The 22,567-nt window shown below is 35.3% G+C and overlaps 1 protein-coding gene and 1 pseudogene across 1 annotated transcript; both read right to left on the bottom strand.

The window, feature by feature from the left end:
* Positions 1–4,727: 4,727 nt before the first annotated feature.
* LOC145624320 (putative clathrin assembly protein At4g40080 pseudogene) lies at positions 4,728–6,461 on the bottom strand (annotated as a pseudogene).
* Positions 6,462–15,855: 9,394 nt separating this feature from the next.
* Positions 15,856–16,732, bottom strand: LOC145637795 (uncharacterized). Its single transcript, XM_081688840.1, has 2 exons — positions 16,662–16,732; positions 15,856–16,537 (listed from the first exon to the last, which is right to left on the bottom strand). Exons 1-2 carry the CDS (start codon positions 16,730–16,732, stop codon positions 15,856–15,858), a joined length of 753 nt encoding a protein of 250 aa, XP_081544966.1.
* Between the last annotated feature and the right edge of the window lie 5,835 nt (positions 16,733–22,567).

The raw sequence follows: 22,567 nt of genomic DNA, 5'->3' as shown, positions 1-22,567 counted from the left end.
CTGGTCAATACTTATTTATAACAATTGATTATTTTGTTTATATTTCAAAGTTGGCTCTTAGACTTTAGCTTAACTTGTATATATTATTTCGTAACTTCCTCCTAGAATTACTATAGCTATTATTATTATCATATACGTAGTATATACTCTTGTAATTACTATAAATATGCTGCTCATAATCAATGCAAATTAACAATAAGAACTTCCCTCAATATATTCACTCCATTCTCTATATGTATCAGATTCCTTGATCCTAAAGACCTACTCCCCTTCTATTTTCACAAAATTTTCAATGGCACTACAAGACTTGCTGCGAATGCTACTATCTATAAATAATATGTATAAAAAATTTAATTTAGAATATTTATCATTTATAAGTACATTGCAAATAGATGAGCAGATTTTTTTTGTAAAATCCGTGCGATGCATGGGCTTAACCTAGTTAAGAACAAAGTATTTTTATAATCACACTTAAAGCTATAGACACAATCACGATTATAGTCATTATACTACTTGAATACGAAGTAAATTGTAAACATGATCAAATTAAGAATGAATTATAGAAACAATTTGTTTACGTATATCATACCAAATAACACATATAAGCGTCCCACATTGATAAAAGTTGAGAGAGTTAAACATTTTATAAAGCTAAGTGGCTAATGGGCCTATTTGCCATATGGTTATAGGATAAAATCTCCTTTTATATAGTTAAATGGACTATCTCTTTTAATTTGTGGTGTGACTCAAACCCGTATTTAACACACTTATTACACCAAAGAAGATAAATGATGTGACATGCTATGCTACCGGCGTATTTATGCATGGAATGATATTGTGAGTTAATGAGGAAGTTGAGAACTAGAGATATTGATCAAAGCGTGTAAATGAAACTATATTCTTATTCATTAATAAAGCCAAAAATAGAAGGCCCGTCAACTTGATGTACAACATTTATAACCCGGCCCACTGGCCCACCTTGGTCATCACATGTACTAAGTAATTAAAAAGACTAGTAACCAATTAAAATACGGATAGCATTCTTCTTTATGTTCTACCTCGCCAATGACTACATTTACACTTTGCAATTTGCATAACTAATACATGTTCCATGAACAAATTAGACCTACAACCATGACCATTTTTGGTATTTAGGTTACCTAAATATATTTTCTATTTTTAAGTATATGAAAAAAAAAATATCATATTGTTATTAGAGCTAAGACCTTTAAGGAGTTATGGGGATTTTTTGAGTGATATAAACGTGAACTTCATATCTGGTTGCTGCTCAAAGTACGTTCATCCGTATAGTATAACTGTATAACGATGATAACAAGTTTTCATTCAATTGTAACTTATGACTTATATACAGGGGCGAAGTCAGGAATTTAAGAACCGGGGGGCCGATTCTTATATAGATTTTTTTTAAGAAAAAAATATTTAAAAGCTATTAGGAAAAAAAATGCAATTATTTGAAATTTTAATACCAATGTCAAATCTTGATCATCTTATATGTATATAGATTTTGTAAGAAAAAAAATACTAATAAAAAAATGATATTATAATAAAAAGTTAGTTAGAAAAATAGGAATGAAATGGCTTTGAGAAGAAGTAGAAGAGATCACATTATTTTCACATGTGTATAATTATTTTTTTTTTTTAAAAAAAAACCTTAAAATCAAAATATATACATTTAAAATGATAGAAAGTAAAAAAAAGTCAAAAATAAAACTATAGATGAAGGATTGATCCCTTGATCTCATGCCAACAAAACATTATCATACCCTCATCAAACCAACTAAGCAGCCCAACTTTTCTTTTATTTTGAGCTAACATTTACATATATCATAAAACTTATGGGTGCCAACAGTTAAAAAAACTAGGCTGCCAATATAGACCGGGGAGGCTGGGCCTCCACTGGCCCCTCCCGTACCTCCGCTCATGCTTATATAAATACTAGGGTGGCCAACGCGCGCGATGCGCGCGACATGGATAGCCAATGCGGAGAAGTTATCAAGGCTTGTCTTTGTACTTAAGATTTTAGCTTGTAAATAGTTATGATTAGTAAGCATTTTGCACATAAAATGTCTTATACAATCTTTAAATACCTTGAAACTGGTAAGAATTAATACAATGAACCTTTAGAAAGAGTAATAATCGACTATTAAGTTCAAAATCATATATCCTTAACCTTTTCTTATGTATTTTAAAGAGTAAAAAATAGCATTTACATGCTTTTCTTATAGAGTCTAGATGATTTTCTAGAATAAAATTTTGATACATATTACAAGCTGAAAAACAAAGAGAAACAAACAGAGGAATAATGAAATTTTGTATCAATTTGTTCTTGGGTACCCCTATAAGTAGTTAGGACTCTTAGGTGTTAAATTTAGTTTTGAGTTTGGATTTTGCTCAAGTCCAATGCAACGTACATTTATACTTAATATTGCTGTTAAGTCTAATATGATCATCTAATATAAAGTTTGGTAGCTTGAACCCAATGTAAAAATCCAAAATAATAAAATATGGAGTAGTTTTTTTTTTCCTCACTTTGTATATTGATCCAGATGCTTTATTTTTTTATTTTTAATACTCTGTAATTAAACCCAATGTAAGAAGAGCTGAGTTATCCAATGCAGCCAAGCTTGAGCTCAACTTAATTCAACTCAACAATACAAAGAAATACAGTAAATCATTAAGTTGATACTCATTAGATGTAGAGCATATAGCATTATTAGGATGCATCATATCAATCTCACCAGAAAAGTGGTATCTTCTCTTCTAACAAGTAACAATAAACCTTTAAGGTAGATTAGGATTGATAAGAGAACTACTCACACCTCCTTTCCTTCAAATATAGAATATACATCCAGAGCCTAAGCACAAATGCATTCTACTCCCTTTAAAAAACATGTACCTTGAAAAATTGCATCTTTTAAAGTTGTGGACTCTCATTTTACGCTCTTAATCCCAAAATTATAATCCAAATTTGGATGTCCTTTGCATCTCATAACAACGAATCTAATAGCAATGTTGAAAGCCACCTTTGTAAAATTCTACAATCCCCAAAATCAAAACCAAAGTACAGTCTAAAGATGATCATAAAAAATAAAATAAAAAATAAAAAAATCCTAAAAAATCGTATAGGTAGCGCTTAACTGGACAAACCACAAAGTCACTGACAAATATTCATGAAATGATCAAATTGAAAGAATAGAAAGAGACACGTGAGGCTTCCATGGGGTAGTGCTCGGAAGTTGTTATATTTCCCTCGCTTATAGTGTTTCTGGTTCTCCATTCACTTTAATTATCTACTATATTTTTTTCTTTCAAAATCCAATCAAATTTAGGAAAAATAGATGAATACCCAGACCTTAAAATTTAAAAAGGATAATACCTTAAAATCTAAAATCGATCAAAACCTTATAAAACAATTGAAATTAAAATTGAAAAATACCTTTGAAGATTATCAGTGACTTTGTGGTTGAAACTTGAAACCAATAATTCAACCGATTGAATGGGAAGATGAAAAAGTACGTAATAACAGAGAGAATATATACAGTATTAAAAAAATATTGTAATATTAAATGGGGGCAAAATAAATACACATTTTTGGGGTTATAATTGTCACAACCCTATTCATAAGAGCAAGATTCTACTTTTTATAAAGTAGGGAAGAATTAATTAAAATTACAAAAATTTGATATTTTAAAATAGGAGATTTTGTCAACACTACCATTAAATTGATTACTTTAGAGAACAATTACCTATCATTTTTTTTTTAAAAAAAAATAACTACCACAAAACACAAAAAATTTGAGTAGCACTACAATTTTTGATTTTCAGACTACAATCGATAGTTGTTCTCAAAAAATATTGTACTCCCTCCGTGTTTTTTTAAGTGTTACACTTCCCATTTTCGACCGTGTTTTTTTAAGTGTTACACTTCCTTTTTTGGCAAAAAGCTACATTAAAATATTATATCTCTCTCCTCTTATGGTCTCCACCCAAATCCATAACTACTTTTTTAATTATATCTTTCCTCTTACATTCATTACTTTTCAATAAACTATTAACCACACTATCTTTCTTTTACAATTTTTTAATACTCCAACTACCTCACTTTACCTCTTATTTTATTTAAGTCAATTAAAATGTCTAAAACTATGTGTCAGTCAAACCGTAACACTTAAAAAACTACGGAGGGAGTATCTATTTGTCACATAACAGCCATCCAGAACATTTCTTATTGCACATTTTTTATTTCCGTCCTAGAAGGTTTATCTACTACTTTATTAGGCTACGTTATATGACTAACGATTCAATATTGCTTCATTTATGTCCATCTTACTTAATAAAACAGATGACATGACTAATAAATTAATGATAATTACAGACATTTAGTACTAATTTATTCTACCTAATACAACCTAACAATGCACTCCATAATAATTAAATGACTCATAATAGAAGTTTAGCATTAAATTATTAATGCTAATTACGTGGTTAATATGTCATGAAACTCATCATTTTGGCACCCTCCTAGATTAGAAGATTAGTAGTAGAGAGTATGCGCGTCATGCTTGTAGGCTTGTAGCAATCATTCGGCTTTGAATTCTTATTGTCATCATTAACATCCAATTTTGTCATATCAGATCAATGCAATTTCTGATTACTTTTCGCTTTAGTACTCTTACCATGTTTGATAATGATGTTTGACTGTCATATTCACCCATTCATTAAGACATTAAGATCCAATTTTATCATATTAGTAATCTGAATTTTTGTATACTCCATAACACTTATTTTTATTCAAGATTTTTTTTTTTAAAAAAATATTTGTATGCACATTAAAAATAATACGAAAAGTGTTACATTTGAGAAAGTAGTCATAGTACATACAAGTTATAGGGGAAGAAAAATTTTCCCAAATTTAGACTAGGACTTAAGTTGACAATTCAATAATAAAGTATACTAACATATCATCCCTTTAAATCAATCTAAAAAAAAGACAAAATTAGTCACAAATTTTGCTAAAATACAGAGATTTACATACAAAAAGTAAACCCCCTCCCTCATACCCCCACCAATTACACCCAAAAAAAAGCACAAAAAAAATAAAACTAAAATAAAAGTTTTCGAATTAATTAAGAAGCCTTAATTTCCTAAATGAACCAAGATCACCTCACCTTACAAGCTCACCATAAGCAAACTGAAACGCAAACCGGTTAGACGCAAACTGAACCGAGTCTTGCGGCTTAACCCGCTCTCCGAACCGAGCCGACTCGAACCTTCCCCAACTTAGCACCATCTTCTCCTCCTTAAACCCCTTCACTTCTCCAACTTTATCCTTCATCTCACTAACTAAACACCACAAGTCCTCAACCAAACCCGACCCATTTACCTCGAACATAGATCCGAGTCTCTCCTTACAGTCCTCCAACCTCTTAAGAGCACAAACCAGCTCAACCGAATCAACAAAACTCAAACAACTCAATCGTTCCTTAAATTCCTCAACTCGAATAACAATCTCATCTACCGTAGTAAAATAGTCTTCACCTACTAATCCCATTACTTCTAGTAACAACTTATTACCCTCTAAATGAACACAATCAGGACTCTTACAAATTTCCTCCAGTACATTTATCAATCCATCGATTTCCCTTAACAAGTCCTTGCATAAAAGCGAGGCGATGATTTCCTTACCCTTTTCCCTCTCGAGGCTACACGAAGTCGAAAATAGAAAATACCCGAGAATCCTGGAACTAGACAAGATCTGCTCCAGGTACTTGGCGTACCACCTGATCCACGTGGACAACTCCCATGTTATCGGAGACGAGTTGTCCCGAAAATCGGAGAGTTTAAGGTAGTTACGCCCGCCAGTAGCGGGGTAAACAGAAAGCTGGTCGTGTAATATGAAGTTTCCACGTCGGACAATGACGTGGAGAGCTAAGAGTGATTTTATTGCTACTGCTGAAGAAGATGTCTTGTGAAGTCGCCGCATGAGAACGTCAATCACTACGGCTGCTGCCGTACGTGGACCTTCTCCTGCGGCGAGTATTGCCGCAAGGTGGGATTCTTGAGGTGGTGTATCGGCCTCGTGGCTAGTGGCACGTAACACGGTGAGACGGAGCGCGGCCGTGGTGTGGTTGCGGGAGAGGAGGGCTGCCTTGCCTATTGAAGCCTTGTCCTTGACCTTGCCTATAATGTCGCCTAAGAGTCCCATGTTTTATATTTTGTTAGAGTTGAAAATTTCGGAAATGTGTAGGAAAAAAAGGAAGGTGGGAAGTTTTTAATATAAGGTAAGATATGAATTTTATAAAGAATAAGGTTTGAATGGTACGAAATGATAACAACGGTTATAGGATTTAATTTAAGTTCAAGTTAAAGTGGGGTGGGGTTAAAATGTAAAGGAGGAAGAATAAAGAAGGGGACTGGTCATACAAAGATAAAGGGGATTATTAAAGAGACAAATTTTACCGGCAAACAACTTTTTGATTACTTATGAAAGAGAAACTTCCATCTTATATTGTCATTTGTCAATGCGTGTTACTATTGACTATTGAGTGTTCAAAATCTTCAAATTGGCCAACTCATGGATTGGTGCTATAATTTTTTGTTAAGGTCGTGATTTGATTCGTGATCTTGCATTTAATATCGTTTTAAGTAGGTTACGTTGCACCATTTGTTTTTGGGACTCTTATGATTTATGATTGTTTAGGGCTTGTTTGTCATCATTTTTTGTTTTCAGTTTTTTTTTTTTTTTTTTTTTTTTTTTTTTTTTTTTTTTTTTTTTTTTTTTTTAAAAAAAAACCAAAAACAGGAAACAAGAAAAAAGTGTTTCCACTTTTCTGTTGTCAGTTTTCAAAATTATCATTATTTTAATAAGTCTAAATAATTTTTGATTTATTATGTGACATAGATAATATACTCTTAAAAAACAAAAAACCAAAAAACAATAAACCACAGCGATGCCAAACGAACCCTTAACAATTGGATTTTATATGTGATGAATAAACCTTTTTTTTTTTGTTTTTTTTATCCACCACTTGATTTTAGCTTTGAATCGAGGATGTATCTACGTGATATTTTTTTTTTAAAGTATTGTAGTCAACAAAATCTGATCAGTGTTATTTTTAAAATTATTTGTAGTCTTTTATTTGAAGATTGTGTCTCACCTTTTATAGTAAGTGTCATCTTTTGAATTAATCATTATTATTAGTGAATTATTGCTTGTTAAGTCATCCGTGTCACTAATTTTATAAATATACGAAGAATTTTTCAAAAAAAACTTCGTCAATCAGGAGATATATGGTACATGGTGAAATGGTAAATTATCCCAAACGGCAGTTAGCCAAAAAAGTATTTCATGTTAATGTACAATAATTGAGTGGTATTTGGTATATTAGAAAGTTTTTGGTGTTTTACGGTGAATGAAGCTTAAACTCAGTGGTGTATGGTGAAATTTCCGTTATTTCTATATTAGGGGACACATTACACACATAATAAACGAAGGTCATGCACTCATGTCTAATAAGTATAATTATCAACAACACAACTTCTAACCATCAAATAATAAATTAAGGTAGGTACACTTGCTGATCACTATTTGAGTGGATCACCTATTTATAAATGTAGACAATATCAACTTAGGTGTTAGCAATATATCCCAATAATACAATCATGATCAAATATCCTCGTGTCTTGAGGGTCCCACAAACTGCAGGCTGCATTTGTTTCACAGTTTCACTGAATCATTGCCATCCTTCAATAATTTCGAATGTATTAGGCGGCGTCACTAAAAGTACAAGTACACAAATTTCTTTTACTGGAATACAACGTATATGTTGATTTTTTTCTCTTTTACTGTACTCTTCTTTTTAGAGATGATCACGGCCGCATTTTAGGCAAGAATTTGGGCTGGGCTGGACCCAACACTTGGCTGAACCCAACACTGGGCTGAAAAAAAAAAGAAGAAGTGAAGTAGTCTTTAAATCCCTAGTATATGAATATCTTAAAATGATGATGATGATGATGATGATTATTATTATTATTATTATTATTATTATTATTATTATTATTATTTTATTTTTTTTATTTTTTTATTTTTCTCTTTTTAGGTCTAAAATTCCTTTTCAAGAGACATTGGATTACCATTGTTCAAACTTCCAACTCAATTTAAAATTTATAAGGATATACAAGTATGAGTAGCACAATATAGGAGGAAATATTAAAGTGCAACATGATGAATTGAAATATCAAAAAGCAATCGATATTCTTTTTTTTTTATTTTTTATTCTTGAGCATTTTTGTTACATCATTTAAACAGAGAAATACTATCGAAAGCAAAACTTACACTTAGTTTATGCTAATAATGTCTCACAGTAGTCTTATACTTCTGCTGCTAGCATGCACGATTCTTGCAAGAGCCTAGCAATTTCAGTACTGTAAGTGATGAATTTGGCATATACTAGAAAATATGAAATTTAAAAGTATGTACCTAGACGCGCTTTGCACGAATGACATGTAGTTGTTTAAGGAGAGCATCCTTTGTTACTTGCAACTCCCCAATAGCATCTTTGATCCTCATTCGATCTTGTGGTGACTCCACGGAACATTTTACTCCAATTTCGATGATAGATTTTATGCACTTATGTTTCCTGTCAATTTCTGTCAAAATTTCGCCTTCGTTTCCTTCACTTGTACCTCCATCCTCTAGGAGCCTTGGGTCAATGATGTTTTCCAATTGATCAGACAATGCTGCTGAATTAGCATAATTGTGAAGGTCTAAACCTCGTTCGAACATCTCATCAGTGGGACTCTTTGAAATCATCATCTCTAACAACACAATGCCGAAACTGTAAACATCACCTTCCTTAGACACCATACTTCCTAGGCCATATTCTGTTCAAAACAGGGTTTTTCAAAGCAGAGAAAAGATGCGTGCTTAAATTATAAATTCTGATTAATTAATTAAATACATTATAAGTTTCGATTTCAGTGTTATTATTTCATATTAATTACCTGGAGCTGCATATCCAACCGTGCCTTTGACTGCTATTGAGCTACTGTTATTCGCAGTTGCACGCAAATGAAATCTTGCTAACCCAAAGTCCCCAACATGAGCAACCATATCATTGTCGAGGAGAATGTTGCTTGGTTTTAGGTCGCAATGAATGATAGGAGTGTCGCAACCATTGTGTAGATAATCCAGTGCACTCGCCACATCAATTGCAATCTCTACCCTTTGAAGAAGGCTTAGTCTTCTAAAATGTGGATCTGTGTGAATCCGTTGATGAAGACTTCCATTTGTCATAAACTCGTACACTAAAGCCTTGAAATCATTGCCTTGAAAGTCAGTACTCGAGCAAACCGTGACAATCTTAAGAAGGTTCCTATGACGGATACTTCTTAATGCTTCACACTCTGCCATGAAACTTTTGGTAGCTCCTCTCTGTTCAAGGCTGATAACTTTAACAGCCACAACTGTATTGCTCTCTTGATGATCAAGGACCCCTTTATAAACAGACCCAAAACGACCTACGCCAAGTAAATTTGCTTCCGAAAACCTATCTGTAGCTTTGAGAAGCATGTCATAAGATATTTTCGAGAACGGCTCTATCAAATTCAACTGGGATCCTTGAGATGGTTTGTTTCGTTTCCTCCTTGAACAAAGTAGGAAATACACTAATGCCACTATGGACACACTCCCGACCAAAGAGGCTACTACAATGATCACAATCACAGGAACAGACAATTTTCCCCTCTTTCTTTTTGTAGTAGGATTTGATGGACATGCGGGCAAATGGAGGTCAGGAATCCCACCACAAAGTTTGCTATTCCCAAGAATTATGAATTCAGTTTGATTTGCAAAAACACCTTTCCTAGGAACCTCCCCCTCAAAGTTATTATACGATAAATCTAGTTTAGACAATATTGGAAAATCGGCTATGAATTGAGGAATTGTGGCAGACAAGTTATTATGAGAAAGGTTCAAATAACTCAAACTGGTTAAAGACTTGAAAGATTGAGGAATAGATCGAGTGAATAAGTTCCCTCCCGCACTAAATGTAACAAGGCTAGTGCAGCTACTAAGGGTGGTAGGAAACTCTCCGGATAAGGCATTTTCTGCTATATCAAGGTTCACTAAAGAGGTTAAATAAACCTGATGGAATGCTCCCATAAATTTTATTTTGTTGAAAATTTAAATTAGTGAGTGTTGTGGACAAGTTACCTAAGAACTTCGGAAGCATCCCACCAAATCTATTACCACTAAATTCCAATGTTTTTAACTTGCTGCAGTTAACTAGAGTTTGTAGAAAATTTAAATCATCTGCTTCCCCTCTCCCTAGATAGTTTCCGGAAACTTGTATGACTTTTAAATTGGGCATATTTTTAGCACTAAACATGAATTTTCCGGTGAAATTGTTATTAATAGCACCAAGTATTACAAGGTTGGTAAGGTTTGAAAGAGAGGCTGGCAGCTTTCCATGGAAGAAATTATGATCTATGTGGAATGTTTTGATTTTAGGAAGAAGAAACCCGATATCTAAGGGAAGAGTTCCTTGGAGTTGATTGTAGTTTAAAGAAATCGATTCAAGCTGAGAAAGATTGTAGAAAGAAGGAGGAATAATACCTGAAATACTATTTTCCGCAATGACGATATAAGATAGATATTTGTTTGTTATTCCAATGTTGTCTGGAATGCTTCCGTGAAAAGCATTACGCATTGCATACAGTTCCTGTAGGCTAGTCAAATTGACGACGACCTTGTTTAGGAGGTCACCCTCAAGTTGGTTAGCATCAAGTGCTAAGACTTGTAACTTAGACAAGAGGCCAATTTGAGATGGAACAATTCCAGAAAGAATGTTGAGTGTTAGGCCAAGTTGTATAAGATTCAAGCAATGAGATATATTGGCTGGTATTTGGCCTTCAAATCTGTTGAATCCTAAGCCTAGAACCCTTAACTTTACTAGATTGCCAATTTGAGGTGGTATGTGGCCTCCAAAACTATTGTTGTATAACTTTAGAAAATGAAGGAAGCTTAAGTTGCCTACATAAGGTGATAGGGTTCCCACCAAATTGTAGTTGTGAAGACTTAAGCTAATGACTCGATGTCGATGTGGATGCTTGGTGCCACAAAAGACTCCTTGCCACTCACAAATAGGAAGGGATTCATTCCAAGAGTTTAAAACTCCATAAGGGTCAAGTTTTATTTTCGACTTAATTTCTAAGAGGGCAACACGCTCTACACTATTGGGCAAGACGGAGTGGAAAAGGCTTAAGAAATGAGTAACAAAAACGAATACCAAAGTAAATATGGGACTCATGGCACTCTTTTATGATTTCAGAATGAAGTTTATTTGTGTGTACGTAGTATGTTTATGCGTTGATATGCACACATATATATACTACATTATATAGGAACTTGCTTGTAGTAGCCTAGTAGGAACACAGTAATTATTACATTGGATGGATATTTACATGTCCGAAGAACTAGCCAAATCAAGATTGAGGCCTTGCAAGCAGTAAAGCACACGCCAATTGCTAAAGAGCCTTAGATGGTTAATAATTAAGAGTTTATGAGAATTTATTTCCAGATCAAAATGATGATTTTCTATGGGTTCATGCTGCTAATTTCAAACCTTGTTTTTTTGAGCTCGTCCATAACAATAATAACGATGATGATAGTGTTGAATCAATTTATAGGTTGAGGAGCTATCCTTTCCTTAATCAACTGGTTTTAGGATTGAATTTCTTTAATTTGGAGTGACTTATATACACCTTGTCAAACAATTAAAATATTACAATCTCTTAAGTAGTACTCCACTGCACCTACTAAACAATTGGTTAGAGCTTCCCAATCGATCTCATCATCCGTTCTTGTGGCTCTCTAAGCACCAAAAACTATAATTTTTTTATTCAGTAAAAGTAATTTTAAGTAATAAAACTATTTAGATTAAGTAAAAAATTATTTTTTTTTAATAGTAAAATTAAGGTGAATAAAATAGAAATTTAGTGACACTGCATTTCTAAAATTTCCCATCTTTTAATAAATGTTGATTATGTGCGATTTGTATTAATATAACTATAATTTTAGTTTTCATTTTGTACAATCATAGAGTGAAAATAGTATAGTGCACCCGGGTGCACCATGCGCATGGTGCACCCGGAAAGAACATTAGGCTTATTTTAAAGAACATGAGAAAAAAAAAAAAAAAAGAACATATGAGTGTTTGAAAAATAACATGCTAGTATTTGAAAAAGAACATGCATAATAGTGTTCAACACAAGAACATGTTTGTGTTTGACAAAGAACATGACCTCCGAAAAGAACATTAGACATATTTTAAAGAACATGGAATAAAAAGAACATGTTAGTGTTTGAAAAAGAATAAGCCAATGTTTGAAAAAGAACATGCTAGTATTTGAAAAAGAACATGCATAATAGTGTTCAACAAAAGAACATGTTTGTGTTTGATAAAGAACATGACCTCCGAAAAGAACATTAGGCATTTTTTAAAGAACATGGAATAAAAAGAACATGTTAGTGTTTGAAAAAGAACAAGCTAGTGTTTGAAAAATTAACCTTGCTTGGTTATTTTCCAGTTGGCTTCAATTCATTACTATTCTTCTTTCTCCTCTAATTGTTCTTTTTTGAACACTTGTACTTTATAGCTTTAATTATTATTTTTTTTTTAAAAACCCCAAATTCACAAAATTAAACACTTTAACTTTAAAATTATTGAAGAAAAACAATTTCCATGTACAAAATTTATACTTACATTTTACTTGAATCCACCATTTGTTTAAGTTTGAAGGTTAAATTGTTGAAATAAGTTCAATTTTTTCCTTGGGTTTCACTTTGAAGATGAACAATTTTGAATTTTTTTTGAAAAATAGAAAAAGATAGAGAGAAAAGTTATGGAGAGAGAAAATGAATACTTTGGAAATGATTTTTACCCAAATTCATTGAAATTCTTAAATGAAAACGATGGTGTAAAGGAGAGTAAAAATTGGCAGCAAGAAAGAGAGTGATAGGAAGGGAAAGAGGAGTGAGAAATTGCAGGAGAAGAGAGTGATGGATTTGAAGTTGCAAGAAAATAAAAACATGTTCATTTTTTACCCATGTTCTTTTAAATATACTAAATGTTCTTTTGGGTGCACCATGCGCATGATGCACTCGGGTGCACCAACCACAAATTAATCATAGAGATGTTTGGATTTGGGTTTTGGAAACCTAGAATACATACTACATCTTTACTATTATTAAATTATATAGATGTTATATGAATGGTTTACTTTGTCTTTAAAAAAAAAACTCCATTATTATTGTTGTTAAGGATTGTATCTTTGTATATAACTACATATGTTAAGGATTGTATTAACATGACGTAGTATCTTTGTATATAAAAGGAAAGAAATACAAGAAGTTTAATTGGAAGAAAGTTAGTGGGTGAGAAAAATCCACTTTACATGGAATACACAAGGAGCAAAACTATGCATCACCATTATTATTGATAGAAAGTCATCAACTCATTAATTGGGGCCAGCAAATAAAGAAAAAACGAGTCTTGTACTGCCGTGATCAACGTCCTCTATAATTGAACACGGTAAACATGCGTTCCTACTATAGTTCAATGAAACTTGAAGGAAAGTAAGGAACGCAGTACATATAATTGATGTGTTCCGATTATTATTGGATTACGTGTATTTTGATCTTTGACTCCATTGAAAATGTCTTTAAAAAACCTCAAAGAGTCAAGTTGCTTATCTATTTTTTTTTTCTTTAAGGTTTGTTATCTTTTTAATTTAATTACTAACTTCGTTTAAGAACAGTGGATGATAGTATAGAAAAACTACGGCGAGCTCAATAGACACTAAAAAACTTTTTTATGGTTGATAGTAAAAGAATACAAGATGGGTAGATGACCCACTGAAGAATGTTTAATGGATGGGTAGGGCTGACAATCTCGAAGTTAGTGAGAGAGATCCAAACCTAATTTGTACTGAACTCGAACAACCCGAATTCGACCCGATTATTTGATCCAAATTTCATATTTTAAGTAATAATATTAAGTGTTTCACTATTTTTTATAGTTTCTAAGCACTTTTTTTTTTATTATTTTTTTAATGGAGGGCTTAGATTATTTGTTTTTCGATTTATTTTAAATTAGTAATTTCAATTAAAAATAATTTTTTAATTATTATATATATATTTTTTATTCAGAATATAAACAATATTATAAAATAGTTCTTGGAAGATAAAATATATTTAAAATAATTGAAAAAATATTTTTAATTGAAATTATCAATTAAAAATAAATAAAATAAAATAATCTTAGTTGTCCATTAAAAACAAATTGTGGCAGTCAAAAGTCATAAGACTACAGTAGAGTCATGAGTTTTATCTATTTTTTTCTACTTAAGTAAAAATAAGCTTATTTTTTTCTTTTTCTTTTTTTTTAAATTTTTTTTAAGGAATTCAAATAATTAAGCTCACTCCAATTAAACCAACAATTTTATTTTATTTTATTTTATTTTTTTTTAAAATCCAAAATCAAAAAATAGGAAGACAACAAAAGCAAGATCATAAACTTTTACATTCATTGCTTAATCGATCATCAGCTCAAGCATTATACTAATAACTCCACAAATTAAATACACCCAAGTTCACTGAATAAAGATATAAAATCTAACCAAGACAAGCAAACTAGAGCACTGTTTAACATTAATCAATGTGTTGAATCATTTTAACTCTAGCTATTTAATCAGTCCTTTGATCATACATTAGCTTACCAACTTTTAAGTATCAAACCTTGTAGAAAGAAAAGCTCATTCGAAAAATAAAAACGAGTATATGAAAATTGCTTGGGCATATTAATTTTGAAACGCTACACATCCAACAGATGTATGTAAATTTTTTGACCTTATAACTCTCTTGCTTTTAAATACTAAACAGGAAAAAACGTGTACATGCTAAGATAAATACACTACAAGAAAATAGTATAAGGAGGGCGACTCATTTTGGCAAAGAGGGTAATTTGAATTTTGCCTTCTTATAAACTATCAAGCAGGGCATACGCAACTCGCCCTATTTTATTGTTATCAAAGAGGGCGAAAAATGAGTCGTTGTCTTATATCTTATCAATAAGGGCGATAAAACTAAATTCCAAACAACAAGGGCGAATTGTAAAAATTTGTCTTTTTTGGCTCCTTTCTTGCACAAATAACAAAGACGGGTAAAACACTACGGAGTAAGACAAACCCAAAAATATAAAATTGTAAAATCTTTCTCTCTCCTCACAATATGAGCATTCATACTTCGTATTCTCCATTGAAGCGGATTTTGAGCTTTCTTCTCCGTTAAAGCGATTTTGAGCTTTCTTCTCCATTGAAACAGCTTCTGAGCTTTCTCCTCCAATTGAAGTAGCCCCTCCATCAAATCAGTTTATCAGGTAGTATTTCTTAAATTATCGAATATATCAATTTCAAAGTCTAGGGTTTACCACTAGTTAATTTGTTCGAATTTTTATAAATTGTTATATATATATATATATATATATATATATATATATATATATATATATATATTTTTTTTTTTTTGAGAGAAATCATTCGGTGTATTAATTAGCGAATGGACAAAGCGTCCGAGAGTACATAGGGTGAAATTTCCATAGGAACATGATTCACCCAAGTTTGTTCTACACCGAAAGGAAGAAGCTTAGCTAGATGGTGAGCAACTACATTGCCACCTCTTTTAACATGAGCCCAAAAGCAAGAATTAAAGAAAGAACTTAAATACAAAGCATCTTCTAAAACATTATCAAGATCAGAAAAGAAAGTCATAGCCTTCTATAGATGATCAATAAGTACTTGGCAATCGGACTCGATTATCACATCCTTATACCCGTGACTATTGGCCAAACGAACCGCCATACAGATGGCTTTACCCTCTGCTATCTCCGGTGGCCACCACGCCTTTGATCTCCGAGTTGCAGCAAAAGCCATACTTCCAGCGCTGTCCCGAGCCACCACGCCTAACCCCACCCAACCATCCTTCGAAAGAGAGGCATCCGCATTGATCTTTATGAATCCATCAGGGGGAGCTGTCCAGGAATTCTTGCTGTGAGTTTTAGACTTTGCAAAGCTCACATGGACCTTCTTGCTATACAAAACATACTCCTCACTCAGCCTGATTGCTCGTGCTAAAAGAACAGGGTTGGGGGTGGTTTTATCACTGAAAACTTTCTGATTTCTCTCGCCCCAAATGCACCAAGCAAGGAAAGCCGCACGTTGCTGCTTCTTGATGCTTCCTCTCTTCCAACTAGCAAGAAACTCACACGGATCATCCATCACACTCACATCGAACAGCTCCAAGCAGCCACTGTCCTCCCACAACTCTTGAACTCGAGAACAGTTGAATATAGCATGGGCACTCGATTCCTCTTCCCTCCCACACCAAGGGCACACAACATTATCGATAAGATGGCGATGAAAAAGCAGAGCTTTTGTGGGCAGGGAGTTAGTACAGAATCTTCACAAAAAATGCCTAACCTTTGGTGAGACCTACAAACTCCATATATACCTCCATACTTGATGAAAGTCATCAAAATTACACCCCTTCCCAAGCATGTAAGCAGTTTTGGTGGAGTACAAACCGTCCATTGAGAAAGCCCAAGTAAGAACATCCTTTGGACCCCTCAAACTCAACGGAATGGACAAGATACATTTTTTATCTCTCTCATTAAAATGATTGGCAATCAATTCGGTGTTCTATTCCATATTTTCAAAATTTATAAGCTCACTAACCTGAGAGAGACCTCCATTTTCGCTCGTTGTCACCAAACTTCCATGCTCATCCGCAAGCCAAGCATCCTTCCAAATATTGACTTGCAAACCCGACCCAATTCTCCAAATCAACCCTTCTTTCACCAAAGCTTTAGCACTCCAAATACTTTGCCAAGAGTAACTTCCCCCATAGCCAAGAGCCGCATCAAGGAAAGAGCAATTTGGATAGTATTTCGCCTTCATGACCTTGCTAAGGAGGGAGTCTTCCTTATGCACTAACCGCCAAGCCTGCCTTCCAAGCAATGCATCATTAAAAACCCGAAGGTCTTTAAATCCCAAGCCACCCAAGCACTTTGGGGTGCAAATCGAGGCCCAACTTCTCCAATGAATCTTGCGTTGAGCACCTTGCTGACCCCAAAAAAATCTAGCCATTGCGCTCGCTATTTTATCAATAACCGAGCAAGGGAATGTATAGACCCCCATCAAGTAAGTCGGGATGGCTTGAATGACCGGTTTGAGAAGAGTTTCCTTCCCGGCCCGGGAAAGAAGCTTCTCCTTCCAACCTTGGAGTTTCTTCCAAATTCTATCCAAAAGAGCCCCGAAAATTTCCTTCTTCGATCTCCCAGCAACGGTGGGAATGCCAAGGTACTTGCCATGTCTGTCGACCTGTCGCATTTTCAAAGCACTCATAAGTTCATCTTTTTGCTCCTGTCGAACCCCTTTGCTAAAAGAAACCTCCGATTTTTCATAATTAATTTTCTGTCCGGATGCAACTTCGTATTGGTTGAGAACATCAACAATGGTTTCGCATTCCTGTCGGTTGGCTCTAGCAAAAAGGAGACTGTCATCTGCAAAAAGAAGATGAGAAACAGTAGGACCCTTGCGACTAGCTCTGGCTCCATGAAGCTCCCCTCTTTGAACCCTATTCTGCAGCATGAAAGAAAGAGCATCTGTTACCAGAATAAATAGATAAGGGGAGAGAGGGTCCCCTTGACGTAGTCCGCGAGAAGGAACCACGTCACCACATACTCTTCCATTGATAACAAAAGAGTATCTCACTGTAGACACACATTGCATAACCAAATTCACCCATCGACCATCAAATCCCATAGTGAGCAACAACTTTCTCAAGAAGCCCCATTCAACTCTATCGTACGCCTTACTCATATCGAGCTTGAGAGCAATCGTACCCCGTTTCCCCTTACTTCTATTCTTCATCGTGTGAAACATTTCCAGAGCTATGAGGGCATTATCAGTAATAAGCCGACCCGGGACAAAAGCACTCTGATTCTCCGAAACCACACCAGGCAAGATCAACTTCAATCTCATTACAAGCACTTTCGAGACAAGTTTATATAGCACATTGCAGAGGCTAATTGGCCTAAATTCGGAAGTTACAGTTGGATCATTGACTTTCGGAATTAAGGCAATATTAGTAGTGTTTACATGTTCTAAAGAGACAGAACCATTAAGAACCCCACTAACAAAGTTAGTCACATCATCTCCAACTATGTGCCAAAATTTTTGATAAAAAATGGCATGCATATCGTCAGGACCCGGAGCTTTGCAGGGGTGCATTTGTTGAAGAGCAGAGAAGATTTCATCCTTTGTGTAAGGCTTCATCAAGTCCACATTCTGATCCATCGAAACAGAACTTGTGACATGTTCTAGAACATCATGCAACTCTTCGTCAGAAGGCTTGTTAGAAGTAAAAATCCCTCTAAAATAATCAGTCACCACACCTTCAATTTGACGCATGTCCACCTGCCACTCCCCTTCCGAATTAAATAGCCCTTTAATTCGATTTTTCTTCTTCCTTTGTGAAGCTTTGTGGTGAAAGTAACTCGTGTTCCTGTCACCGTCACGCACTTCAGCTACCCTCGACCTCATGTACCAGTGTGCTTCATATTTGTCATTTAAATCATCCAACTCTTTTTCTAGCTTCACACATTGATCACAACTTGCAGGGGAAATAGATCGCTGCTGAGCACTTTGAAGGGCCTCCTCTTTTAACTCAATTTGCTTGCCAAGATCATTGAACTTCACCTCACTCCATTCTAGCAGCTTACGCCCCACAGCCTTAAGCTTCTCCACCACTGACTCCCCCGCGACATTACTCCACGCACACCGTACAGTAGCTTCGCAAGTATCATCCAAAAACCAAGCCGATTCGAATTTGAAGCTCTTCCTACCCTTTCTCTTATTCTTTTTACCTTGCTCAAAGCGAGTAAGGATTGGTGTATGGTCAGATTGGTACTTTAAGAGATGCTCAACAAACACATCGGGATATAAGCGAAACCATGAAGGAGATGCAATGAATTTGTCTAGTCTTTCCCAAATTTTGGTAGCTTCGGTTTGCCCCCTTTCCCAGGTCCACCATTGCCCTCTGAATCCAAGATCACGAAGCTCGCAATTGTTCATAACTTCTCTGAAATTTGGCATTTCCTTTCGATCACGGTTTGAACCTCCCTCTTTCTCACTCAACGAGAGAATCTCGTTAAAGTCACCTCCGAAGATGATGGGCAATGAAACGCCTGCACACAAAGACTGAATAAGCCTCCACGTACAGTGTTTATGAGAGGAATCCGGTCAGCCATACATACCAACAAACCTCCATTTAACCCCTTCTCTCACCACGTCACCACAGATATGATGTTGGGAGAAAGAGACAAGAGAAAAATCCACTTTGTCCTCGTTTCAGAATAAGCACAACCCTCCAGCCTTCCCACGACTTGCAACACCAAAAGCATTAGTGTAGCCAATTTTATGTTTAATGCCTTCCACATCCAATTTGCTGATCATGGTTTCGGAAATAAAAACCAAATTAGGGGCATAAAGAGAGCTCCATTTACGGAGTCTACGAACTGACCAGGGGTTGCCCATCCCCCGGCAGTTCCAGCATAGTAGACTCATTGGATTTGGCGGGGCTGGTTCAAACCAACCTCCGCCATTATATCATCAACATAATCTGAAACAATCAATTTTTGTTTCTTACCATGTCCTTCTATACTGTCAGCAGCCAAGTCCTCAGACCGAGAGCAAGCATCTCTCTTCACAAGAGCTGAAAGAGGCCCTCCCTTAGTTTCCCCTCCTCCCTTCTCAATCCTCTTCCACGTTTTTGCACCAACTGGCTTACCCGGAATTTTTGTAGCAGCAGCAAATGTAAAGGTAGTGGCATCATTAATCGCAACATCCTTAGCCACAGAAATCTGCTCAATCGTAGCATTCTCTATCCCTTTATCCCCTGTTACATGATTTTGAGCAGCAATCAAGTCAGTGTTGGAGTCGCTACAAGTGATCAAACCTTGTTCTGCTTCAGTCTCTTTAGAGCTCTGCTTATCCGCTTCTTTAGTTACAAATAATTGGCGCTTCCCTTTAGTAATCTGAGCAAGCTCTTCAACCTCCTTGGCATGACCTTTCCTTGGTGAAGCACGAAGAAATAATCCCCATCCCAGGCGCTTCTCTTTCTCCTCCTATGTAACCGCAAGACAGTCTCTTTCGGAGTGACCAATCACACCACAGGCAAAATAGAAATAAGGCAATCGCTCATACTTGAATTTTACCTTAAATTCATTACCTCCCCTAGACTTAATGCGCTGGTATTGACGCAATGGTTTAGTAACGTCCAACATCAAGCGCACTCTTCTATAACGGTTCAAGCCAAGAGTATCCTCTTCAATCTCGAGTAATTCCCCTAATCCCGAAACTAGGGCCTCGATATATTCATTCGATCTACGGTTGAAAGGCAATTTGCAAATACGTAACCAAAAAGGCGAGTGCTTTAAGTTCACCTGATCAGGTTGTTCATCGCCTCCCACTTCATTCAGAACAAGGAGGTGATTATCCCAGCACCAAGGTCTACCCTTCATAACTTTCTCCTTATCTCGCCAATGGAAAAATTGAAAACCATACAGATTAGGGCTTAATACCCTAATAACCATCCCTTCTACAGGCGCCCAGACCTTCAGCATTGTGCGCTTAAAGGCTTCCACATTGTAAGGTCTAGCCGTGCATAACCGCCCTACCACGAGCAATTCAAGATTGCCTTCAGCTTTTCCGGATTCTATACTACCTAAGTCAATCACGTTCTCTTCATCATCCTCCAGATTTAGAGAAGAGCACTTGTCAATCAATTCATCCTCCATCAGGACGGAGGCTAATCGTTCGAGACAGAGATCGATCCTTTTTCGCAAGGGAGCAAAACCCTATCTTTCGAGGGAGTTGTCAATATATATATATATATATATATTTTTTTTGACAAAGAGCAACTAAAAAAAAAAAACAACTTAAAACAAAAAACTAAGTAACTGACGACGCCTAGCCGAAGTAGAAAGGAGATGGGCAGGAAGAACATCATTCCTGGGAACCTTCTGGATAACGCAGACCTGAAACAACAAAAGAACTTCTCAAAGCTGGTGTTGTATCCAAATAGTAGAAATGTCAGTAGCAGACCCACGAATAGAAGAGATGGAAGCCAGACAATCAGTACGAAGAAGAACTCGTGAATAACCCCGCTGGAAATCCATTCGTAAACCAAAAAGTGTAGCTAACAACTCTGCTTGAGAGGCCGAAAGAGCAAAACAGGCCCGAGCCGCTCCACCCAGACTAGCATTAGTATCTAAGGAATAGAAGCACCAAGCTATACCTGCCCTGCAATCCTTAGGATATCAATGGATTAGATGAGAATGTTTCTGAAACGTTCAAGTGGCTTTCACGAGGTCCACAACCACTTGTGTATACTTATGAGGGTTACGATATCAATGGATTTACTTTTGCCACTTGTCGTCAAGATGAAAAAAGTGTGCAACAAAATAGTGGTGTTGTCGTGGCTGCATCTTCTACTGAATACTCAAGTTCTAGGGATACAAGGCCAGTTGAAGCTACACAGGCATATTACGGTGTCATTCAAGAAATCTGGGAGTTGGATTATGTTGATTTCACAATTCTTTTATTTCGTTGCACATGGGCTGATAACCGTCGTGGTATGAAAACCGATGAGTTATTTGGATTCACCTTGGTTGACTCTAGTCGTTATACTGATGGTGAAGAGCCTTTTGTATTAGCCTCACAATTGAAACAAGTATTCTACATCAAGGATAATATAGATCCGCAATGGCGTGTTGTAGTTGAAGGCAAGAGAAAAATTGTGGGTGTGAAAGATGTTGTGGATGAAGAAGAGTATGACCAATTTGATGACATCCCGCCTATAACAATGGGAGTGCAACCTCTACAAGAAGGGGAAGATATTGTTGGTGATGTAGAGTATGATCGTGAGGAAGGGTTAGTGGTTCCTATACCTACAACCAAGGTTTGTGTTATTGTATTCCTTTAACAATAGTATAATTTTGCAATTAATATTGAATTTATTAAATTGGTATATATCTAAATAATTAATTTCTTTATTGTATAGTATTTACATTAATATGATTTTATTGTTATGATTTTGATTCTATTCTTGTTAATTTTATTCTTTGTGTAGGTGTAGGCATACTACAATGGAAGAAAACAGAGATGATCATGATGGACAGGAACAATCTGGTGACATGGATGCCTCCACTTCCCAAGTAAAATCTTCTACAAAAAAGGGACGAGGCCCGTCCAAATCAGTCCAAACAATTACACCCATGTTCCTCGAATTTGATGAGTTTGACATGCCTATTGGAAAGTGGGAATCTGCTTATGGGAAGAAAATTGGTAATTGTGCTCAAAGAGTTAACATTAATGTGAAGGGATATCCGAAGTATGATAAAGTTCAAAAGCAAAACTTGTGGGAGGA

The sequence above is a fragment of the Chenopodium album genome, chromosome 1 (assembly GCF_948465745.1).
Source record: "Chenopodium album chromosome 1, dcCheAlbu1.1, whole genome shotgun sequence".
In the NCBI taxonomy this organism is placed as follows: domain Eukaryota; kingdom Viridiplantae; phylum Streptophyta; class Magnoliopsida; order Caryophyllales; family Amaranthaceae; genus Chenopodium; species Chenopodium album.
The sequence above is the reverse complement of the archived record's forward strand: the minus strand, read 5'-3'. Positions and strand labels throughout refer to the sequence as shown.